At 38.1% G+C, this 10,482-nt stretch overlaps 1 protein-coding gene across 1 annotated transcript; it reads left to right on the top strand.

The window, feature by feature from the left end:
- The first annotated feature begins 666 nt into the window (after window positions 1-666).
- On the top strand, window positions 667-9,138 carry LOC142140366 (acidic mammalian chitinase-like). The gene is made up of 11 exons (XM_075198143.1): window positions 667-691; window positions 2,190-2,219; window positions 2,768-2,969; window positions 5,034-5,090; window positions 5,179-5,344; window positions 5,484-5,608; window positions 6,808-6,931; window positions 7,156-7,341; window positions 7,588-7,707; window positions 7,800-7,941; window positions 8,867-9,138. Exons 1-11 carry the CDS (start codon window positions 667-669, stop codon window positions 9,136-9,138), a joined length of 1,449 nt encoding a protein of 482 aa, XP_075054244.1.
- The last annotated feature ends 1,344 nt before the right edge of the window (window positions 9,139-10,482 follow it).

Raw genomic sequence — 10,482 nt, 5'->3', positions numbered from 1 at the left:
TTAGAAAAATGTATCTATTAAAGGTCTGAGAAATATGACTTTCATTAGAACCAGAACATTTCTGATCAAGTGTTGCTAGGCCTAGAGGAAAACTACAGTTTTTATCCTAAAACTATGCATATACCCTGGATTCAAACCCCAAATCATAAATTTTAGTTGCTACTGAGAACCAAAGTGATGCCAATTTTGTGTGTAATTTTCTTGATACATAACTCCGTGACTTATCTAAACTGCTCAAGGTGTCTATTTAATTTCCATTAGCGTATATCTTTTTGGCAAGTCCTGAATCTACTTCAACAGGTCCTAATCAAAGGTGATTAAACAGTACAGAAGGTCACATCTACAATATCATCATAATGTTCACTCATTGGTTGGAAACATCTACAGATCACAGAGGCACGCATTGTATGTTCCGTTTTGACCTTACTATCTGGCTGCCATTGCGAGGAAACCTGTGGAGTTTTCCAAGAACAATATATCACAAGGCAAATATATATTTTTTAATTGCTTGTTTTTATATCAATATTGCAAAGTAAAATATAAATTATAACTATTTACAAACTAATTAAAGTTAATATGTAACTTTTCAGTGTGATAAAGATAGTGGGAGGAACATGATGTATAAATAGCCGTGCATTGCCCACCAGAGTTAGTACAGAGGCAAAGATGGCAAAGCTTATCCTCCTCACCGGTAAGTGAATGCTGGAAATAATACAATGCATGGAGATGATTAGAGGAACTTTTAAAAAAGATAGTGCTATGTTAATTATAGTAAAAGGAGTTGATATATGTTCTGAAAGAAATATATTTTTCTTACTTTGTATTTCTCTGATTGCAAAGCAAACGTTTACATCTTTCCAATACCAATTCAATTCACAGCACACAATGATAGTGATGATTGCTGTGTGCAAAGTAAATGGGGGAAATTTGCTGTCCTTCCTTGAAATAAAACAACCAGCACCAACCATCCTTATGCCAATTGTAGGCTGTGAGGAAAGCAGAGTACTTCTGGCACATAGTAAAGACTAACCTGTCATTCCAACCAACTTATACACTGTGTAAATTTAGGGCACAATAACTAAATAGTTCACAGGAACAGTTCACAAACCATCACAGAAGGTTAAATTAAGACACGGCATTGCCTTTCTTAGGTTACATAGTTAGTGTTCATAGTATTATTATTATACCCTTGTTGGGAAATATTGTTTAGATTGTGCCAGGTGGGCAGATCATTGTACATAATTATCTGCTCATTATTGGGGATGCAAAATGCCACGAGTGACAATGTTACGAGTGTTCAGTTGGCAGCTAACCACCCAGTGTTCTATCCAGTCCTGTGTTCTAAAGGGTTTAAGAAGAGAGAAAATAACCATTTGCTTCTAAGTTAAGATTTTGCCACTGCTGTGTCAACATGTATATCACTTTAACAAAAATAAGTTATATTTTTCATCCGTGGTCAACTGAGTGATTAAAGAGACCCACATATATTCACACAGGCAAACAGATGTTCAGGTAGAATAGAAGAACCAAGAGCTTGCCTTAATCTTTATTTACTTTTGGCAGCAAAGCAGAGTATTGGTAAATGTGTATAATGTGTTACAATCACCGTGTCATGACCAGTGCGATAAAGAGATCTTTTGTATAGTCTGTATACTTAAAAGTTTCTAACCTTAATATATTAGTCAATAAATGGCATAAGTATGTTTTTACTTCCCACCTGTCTCTTTGAGTGAAAGCAGCCATGCACCTGGCACTTCATCATCTTTGTCGTTGTCAACATTTATTTATATTACGCCACCAAATTCCATAGTGCTTTGCAATTGGGGACAAACAGTAATAAACCATACTGGGTAATACATACAGACCTCTAGAGAGGTAAGAAGGCTTTGCTCGCAAACTTACAATCTATGGGACAATGAAAGTTTGATACATGAGGGCAAGTGCTACATATTGCCTATTGGTACAGCTAGAATACAAAGATAAAAAGTACTTAGTGTGCTATGATCAAGTCACACAGCAATGATGGTCACAGGGTTGTTGTGTCTTGTGTTAACTGTGTAGAGATGATCAGTGTTCAGTATTTACTATAAAAAAAAGAGCGATCACAAGCAGTATAATTGTAGACATTTTAATAACACTACCAAACCAATATGTATTAACAATACTAAACTCTCATGTCTGTCTTCTAGGGCTGGCACTGCTGCTGAATGCTCAGCTAGGTAAGTTGTAAAACAATAAACACCAACGAGTATTGTTAGTCAATTGAATCCTTACAATAATTCATAATATTCCATTCAATATGTATAACCAACTGCCCTACCCAAACACAGAAAGTGGAGATATTTTATCTTTTTTTCTTACAGTATAGATCCTGAGTGTGTAGACAATATATAATGACATACTTTATTCTAATAATGGACTTTAAGGTAGTGGTAGAGGTGGAGGTTTATAGAGTGGTATGCCATACTGTCACTTCTCCTACTACCATCATTGTAAAACTATTACATTCCATTCACTTACATTCCAATTACATTTTTCATACAGTCACTTCTAAATTTCCATTTCAGCCACTGCTTTCAGGCAAACTTTCTTACATTTATATTTGCATGTTGTTGCTTGTTTAAAATCCACATATTCTCTGCCATAATATAGAATCTGGGTCATTGTGTAGACTATATACAATGCCATGTATGAAATGACATATTTTTCTATGGATAATCATATATAGGTTATATTTATATTTGCATCTTGTGCCTACTTCATACAGGCTCTGCCTACCAGCTGACATGTTACTTCACCAACTGGGCCCAGTACAGACCTGGACTAGGAAAATTCAAGCCTGATAACATTGACCCATGCCTGTGTACTCACCTGATCTATGCCTTTGCCGGAATGTCCAACAACCAAATCACCACAATTGAATGGAATGATGTCACCCTGTACAGCTCTTTCCAAAATCTGAAGAACCAGTAAGTGGTTGAGTCACAATGTAGAACCAAACAGTAATGTTTAGGACTTGTGATGATTGTGTTAGTTATTTTACTTTTATAAAACAGAGTCTTCAATGCATACAGTACCTGTTTTATAAGAATAATATTTTAAACTATATTCCAAATGAGGTTAATTCTGACCCTATATCTATACTTCAGTTCACAATGCGTGAAGTGATTTTGTCAATATATCATGTGTTTAAACATATTTATGTGGACAATCTGCTGTACCTAGTCTTAATTCTATGGGCCTGATTCATTAAGGAAAGTAAAGCAAAAAAGGAGCAACTGTCCACCTTGGCAAAACCATGTTGCATTGCAGGGGGAGCTAAATTTAAAATGTGAGTACATATTAGTAGTTGGGGTAAGGCATGTCCTAGATCAACTTTACGCTTCAGTGTAAAAATAAAACTATTAAGTATTTGTGTGCCACATGAAAAAACACTAATACTAAATACTAAACTAATTTACTCATTTTTTGCCCTACTTTCCTTAATGACTCAGACCCTATATGTTTAATTCAATGTGCTTCTTATATCATGGAAATAATTGAATTCCATGGTTGAATGAACAAAGATGTGCTGTAACCAATATAAACCAACCAGATATATTCTTTATTTACTATTTGTTATGATTTATTTATATGGTGCCACAATAATAATCAGAGCTCTCCAGAGAATATTGAATCATCCAAATCAGTTCCTGCCTCATTGGAGCGTAAAGTCTCCATTCCCTCAGGCCCGGCGCTCCCATTAGGCAAGGTTAGGCACTTGCCTAGGGCGCCGGGCTCTGGAGGGCGCCTGGAGGGAGCCCTCCAGAGCCCAGGAGGGGGGAAGAGGCTATTGCTCACCACCGCCACCTCTCTGCTCCGTCTCCTCCCCTCCACTCACTAGTGTCAGTGAGTGGAGGGGAGGAGACGGAGCAGAGAGGCGGCGGTGGTGAGGTAAGGAAAGACAGGGTGAAGGGTGAGGAGGGAGAAGGGCGCCGTTTTTGCAGGGGGGGGCGACACTGATTTTTGCGGGGGGGGCGCCGATTTTTTCAAAATGCCTAGGGCGCCATGGACCCTAGCACCGGCCCTGCATTCCCTACCAAACAAACATACACACACTAGAATCCATTTTTATCAGAAGTCAAATAACCTACCAGTAGTTGGTTTTGGTAGATTGAGGGGAGACTGGAGCATCCAGAAAAAAAACACGCAACCATGGGGAGAATATATAAACTCCACAGAGATAGTTCCTTGGTTGGAATCAATGGCATGACCCCAGTGCTGTGAGGCAGCAATGCTTTAATAATCTAGTATAGTCTCATAAAAGCTGATATGTGATTGGTTTCTATTAGTTACAACTCGGGTTCTTCTCATACCATTGTTCTGTTTCACTCACCTATGAGATGGCACATTACCCTACCAACTGTGAAGGGATCAACTTAAACAATTCAATCATCAACCATGTCTAGCACTTCCCACATGAGATATTTAATGACAATGGCACCCAGCTAAGTAAGAATGGTCAGTAGTACTAGTGACCTATGGTCCCTCTATGTGCACACAGTACATGATGCCTGAAATAATCTTGCCCTCACACACAGATTAAAACAGAGTGGTAGATCCAATGCTTATATCTTAGCAATACTGTTCTCCCCTTTCCAGCAGAAACAGCAAAAGGCACACCCCACAGCTATTAGTCAATGGTCAAAAAGGTGATTGATATGAGGACAAAAGAACAAATTGCAAAACATAGTATTTCAGTTATTTAAAATAAAAGCTACATTTACAAACCATGGTCCTGTTTATAAAACCACTAGCCTGAACAGATAATGTCTGTCAGATAAGTTACTGCATGGGTTTCATCATTGTCCAAGATGCAAGATGAAGCAACAATACCCATTTAAGCAGCTTTTTCATTATAGTGTCCATCAGCAAGAGAATGGGTGGAAAACATTGTCCTATAATGGGATTAGGTACTCTTTAAAAAAGAAAATCTTATTCTGAATTAAATTAATAGATTATATTACTAAATGTTCTGATCTTTTTAATTTCAGGAATGGTAACTTGAAAACTCTACTGGCCATTGGAGGTTGGAACTTTGGAACTGCACCGTAAGTACTGACTAATTCAACAGATTTTTTTTGGTGGCTGAATTTGCACATATTGATCAGAATGCAAACAAGTTTTTTCTGTCTTCAGTTTCACTGCTATGGTCTCCACTGCTCAAACTCGCCAAACTTTCATCTCATCTGTGATCAAATTCCTGCGCCAGTATGGTTTTGATGGTCTCGACTTTGATTGGGAATATCCTGGCTCTAGAGGAAGTCCTCCTCAGGACAAAGCACTTTTCACAACTTTGGTTCAGGTAAGTCAAGCATCAATTTAGCCTTGGTTCATGTAAACAAAGTCTATGCTCAGTAACGGAGTAGCAATACTTTCAATAGATTTGTTTTATATGTCTACTTCTCATTATTAGAGAGATATCAATAATGTATAATTTACAGGAAATGAGGGCAGCTTTTGAGACAGAAGCTTCACAAACCAACAGACCAAGACTCATGGTGACTGCTGCTGTGGCAGGCGGTATCTCCAACATTCAGTCAGGCTACCAGATTCCTCAACTCGCTCAGTAAGTAGAGTCACATAAAATGAATTCTAAATGTAACCACCAGAAAGCAAAACTTGGCAGGTTTTCATGGTACAGATTTTGTACTGGAATAAAAAGCAATGTCTGTAAGGAAAAAGTTGCAGAATAGAGTAAGATTTGTTTAATGTATAATTTAAAATTGATACTGTACATACAGATTCTTTAGTTAGGCAATATATTCTTGATGCCATTGACCACAACAGGCAGAATTTTAGCAAAAATAAAAGTAATTAGCGCTGTGTTCTTGACAACAAGCCTCATTTATAGTTTGATGTATTTTGCTCCCTGAACTTACACGTAAAGATTATCTTGTGAAAAAAGCATACTTACATGTATGTTGCCTCACATGTATCTCTAGATACGTCCAACTTTAAATCCACAGTTTATATAAGTCAGGTGCATAAATGTGTATATAACTATAGGATGGAATTGTTGCTTTACACTGTTAGAAGTAAATGTGCAAACTAATTTATTAAATTTATACACAATATAATAATTTAATGAAGTGTCATATACACAAGAGAGAATAGTGTCTTGACAGTGGCTTTAAAAAATGCGAAAGAGACATTTTCCCTATGAATTGTATTTAAATGCAAACACCCACCTACCCGTTGTTTAGCATTGTGAAAAATTGATTGGGAGTCTTCTGTCCTGCAGCAGTCCAAATGGAAATGACAAATAAGTAATGCTATCAAATGGACATGACTTGGTGTAACATAGCCACAACACTAAATAATTAAATGCTATTAGCTTGAGGGGCAATATGCAAACAGCCGATTAGTAGTGGATAGATAGGCTGCCCATTATCATCATTGAGTATCTTTGCACCAGCCCTCCAGTAATTCCAAGATATATACCTCATAAAAGGGGTATCTGGGGAGGCATTAAACTCGATTTATGTTGCATCTCCAAGGGGCATGCTGCTCCCCCTTACTGTATTCAAATCATGCTTGTCTGGTCCCATTTCACTTCTCAGGGTGTAAGGGGCCACAAGCAGATATGTGTGCAGTACAGAAATGCATATATGTATGCCACAAAAATTGATCTCTAAATGAGGCGCAACATGTAACATTTCATCCCTAATATTTGAATATGCAAGTGGCTAGTGTAATGAAAAGATGATCTTGGGTGGCCATTTACTATAAATATCACACTGTAACAATAGATTTTATAACATTTAGGGCTCTGGATTACATCCATGTCATGACCTATGACCTGCATGGTTCATGGGAAGGATACACAGGAGAAAACAGCCCTCTGTATTCTAACCCTTCTGCCACTGGCGGCAACTCCTACCTGAATGTGGTGAGTATGCATCAGATTATAACTGTGTAATCATGGTGATATGTCAGGTCATGCATGTGCATGCACCATCATTGACTACATTTAAAATAATAATAACAATAAGACACCAGTTAGAAAAAATGCCAACATTGCTATCTATAGAACATTTTGGCCTTTTAAAGTTAAAACTGAAATATGTAAAGTTAGTGTATATCACAACTTAAAACAACATTTCTACCTTCTAGGATTATGTCATGAACTACTGGCTGAACAATGGTGCACCAGCTTCAAAACTCATTGTTGGATTCCCAACCTATGGGCACACTTTCATCCTGAGCAATCCATCTAACACTGCCATTGGAGCACCTACATCTGGAGCTGGACCTGCTGGACCTTATACTAGGCAATCTGGATTCTGGGCGTACTACGAAGTAAGATTTTCAAGGCACCTGTAGTGCTCTGCAATGTATGCACTATGCAAACTTCTTCTTGTAATGGAAGATTTCCCAACATTTTGATGATGTTTTCAATATAGATAATAAATATATACTTTCTGCTAGCGAGATCCTTCAAATAAGCTTAACTCGATGTCCTGTAAATGCGAGCAATTAAATAGCATACAATTTTATCCCATGGTAAATTTTGTGCTCTTTATGACCATTTGCAAATTTGTTCAGATCTGTACTTTCCTGAAGAATGGCGCTACTAATGAGTGGTCTTCTGCTGAAGATGTCCCTTATGCCTACCAGGGTAATGAGTGGTTGGGATATGATAATGTGAAGAGCTTCCAGATTAAGGTAATAACAGTTTTCGGTATTTAATAAAACATCTTTAATTACAAAACAGCAGTGGAGACTTATATGTTTTTTTTTATGTTTCCTGCCTATAGGCTGAGTGGCTGATGAAGAACAACCTTGGAGGTGCTATGGTTTGGGCTATTGATCTGGATGATTTCACTGGTACTTTCTGTAACCAGGGCAAATACCCTCTGATCTCCACACTGAAGAACACTCTAGGTGTACAAGCTTCTGGTAAGTTTCATCATATATGCATTGCATCTACTAAGCAATAATCATGCTTAGTGTAGCCCCCTCTATGTAACCCTGGGGTCTGCCACCTGTAGTCTCTTCATTCTCAGGTCTTTGTGGGTGAAGAGGCAACAAGTGCCAGGAGTAACGAGAGTAGCAGTACACAAATACAAGCTGAATAATGGGCACCAGTACATCTCTCTCCAAGATGATTAAATTATTAAACACAGTTTTTATCCTTACTTCTGTTTAGCAAAGTTTTTAGTTACAGAGAATGATCATTAACCTTTGTTAGTAACAGCCACCTTTTCGTCTCACAAGATTGGGTGTATCTAGTGTCTCAGAAGATGACTCTCTCTCATGGTGTCCTCTCTTTCTCACTCCTCATTGCAGTCTCCTCTCTCTTGTGGCCTCATGCTCACAGTACTCATACCTTAACTGGGGTGCCTTTCTCAGCAGACTTTTACACATTAAGCTCAAAAGCAGATATTGATAACACTTACTTGATAATACACAGTTTATAAGAACCTAGATTTCCCTCCTTCCAAGTTTTTAAGATCCAGTCACTCTCAGATCGAGTAACTCACTCTTGCTGCTCACAGGAAGCCTGAGACCTGTTATATAATTGGGTCATTCGTCACACTCTGTGGTCACCTCTCGGAGACTTCACTCCTCTCCATACCATTGCACCCTTACGGTTTTTCTGTCTCATTTCCATATCAGCAGGCTGCCATGTCCGCTCTTGCACTCAGTCTACACAGTCTTCTCATCACAAGGGGGCATAACTTCAATCACTTGCTCTGGAAATGGTAGATTAGGATATTTGAATACAGTGCTTGCACAAACTCTTACTTACTGATATAATTACTACTAAACACATGGAAAACTTTTGGTCTGATTTTAATATTCCATTCTTCCCTATTTATAGGATGCACACCTCCTTCTTCTCCTATTGCTCCAATCACAGCTGCCCCAGCCACTGTGCCCAGTGGAAGTGGGTCTGGAAGCAGTGGTTCCGGCAGCAGCTCTGGTGGTAGCTCAGGAGGCAGTGGATTCTGTGCCGGCAAAGCAAGCGGCCTGTACCCAGTGGCTGGTAACAAGAATGCTTTCTGGCACTGCTTAAACGGAGTCACCTACCAGCAAAACTGCCAGGCTGGCCTCGTCTTTGACCCTAGCTGTGAGTGTTGCAACTGGGCATAGTTTGAAACTACGAGTAGATGACATACTTAATTTTCTGGATACCATAGAGAATTAAGTGCAAAAATAATAAAGAAGCATTCAGCACAACCAGTGTCAATGTTTTACTTTTATTTGAAAACTTGTGATGTGTCATAGATTTGTTGAGAAGAACCAACGTTAAATGGTCTTGTAGCCACATATATAAAAGTCAAACATTATGAAAACTGATGTACAGAAAACTAGTGCTGTAACTCATAGTAATCAGTCAGATTCAGTCACTTTTCTAACATTTTGTAGAAAGTGTAAGGAAAGATCTAACTAGTAACTGTTTCCTGTGTACCAGTTTTGAGCTTTATATAATAAGAAATAATATGATATTTGACTTGTAGTGATTGAGACTGCAATTATTTTGTAATTATTTTGCTAGTAATTGGACCCTTCTACCTAGTCTGATAACATCTCTGAACATTCACTCAGCTTTTTACAGTGTACCATAACTTAGTTTTTGATATGTCTCTTATATGTTGTTCCAGTCCAAAGTGTATATGGTTGTGGTCAGGGAGTAACTCCGAACCTTTACCATTATTGTTTTATGCTTTTCACCCATAAAATGAGGTGATGGCACTTTATTCTGTAGTTCTACCTTATTTCTATGTTCACTGTTTTGAGAGGCTTCCGGCACCTCTTTTGCAGTTTACAGCCCCCATTAAGAAACTATTTCTCTTAATGGGTCTCATTTTCCACCTCTCACATTTCTCTGGACTAAGATGTATCAATAGGGTTGATATCATATGGTTTGTACAACAAAAGGTACCTATCCTGAATGAAAACTCTTATTGAAGTACCATTATTTTATTTCCAGTATTGCTCAGCCCACCTCTCCAAGCCCCATGGCGACCACACCCCCGGCCGTGGAGTAAGGTCCGACATTGGCTCAGAGACAGATTAGTATGTTGGATCAATTAGGACAGAAAACAGAGGAGGTTTAATGGCATAAACATAATTAACATTTGTTTCAGTCTTTGTAATTTGCAAATAAACAAGTTACAGGTCAGTCAGTTACAAACAGTTGTCAGACAACTATTAAAAAGCCTTCAATCATAGTCAGGAGAGTTATCACTGTGGTGGAAAACGTGTCAGCTTCAAAAAGTAAAAATATTAAAATTGTATAATCAAAGACTAATGGTCAGGATAAGAATGAGACATAAAAGTATCCTTCTGCAATGCTTAGACAAGGTTTCTATCATGTACAAGCTGAGGTACATAGTGAGGAGGAAGAAGGAACTTATGAAACGATATACAATATAACAGACATTCCTAAAGTGGCCCATGGTGAATTGGATCTAGAAATAGAGAGGAAGGATG

The sequence above is a fragment of the Mixophyes fleayi genome, chromosome 2, assembly GCF_038048845.1.
Source record: "Mixophyes fleayi isolate aMixFle1 chromosome 2, aMixFle1.hap1, whole genome shotgun sequence".
NCBI lineage: Eukaryota > Metazoa > Chordata > Amphibia > Anura > Limnodynastidae > Mixophyes > Mixophyes fleayi.
This window is presented reverse-complemented; position numbering and strand designations above follow the sequence as displayed.

Bases quoted from the DNA above. Each gene is read 5' to 3' on its own strand.
- LOC142140366 (XM_075198143.1), top strand. From the start codon at position 667: ATGGCAAAGCTTATCCTCCTCACCG. The intron at 5,345-5,483 runs GTAAGTCAAGCA...TATAATTTACAG, and splicing joins TTTTCACAACTTTGGTTCAG to GAAATGAGGGCAGCTTTTGA. The intron at 7,708-7,799 runs GTAATAACAGTT...TCCTGCCTATAG, and splicing joins TGAAGAGCTTCCAGATTAAG to GCTGAGTGGCTGATGAAGAA.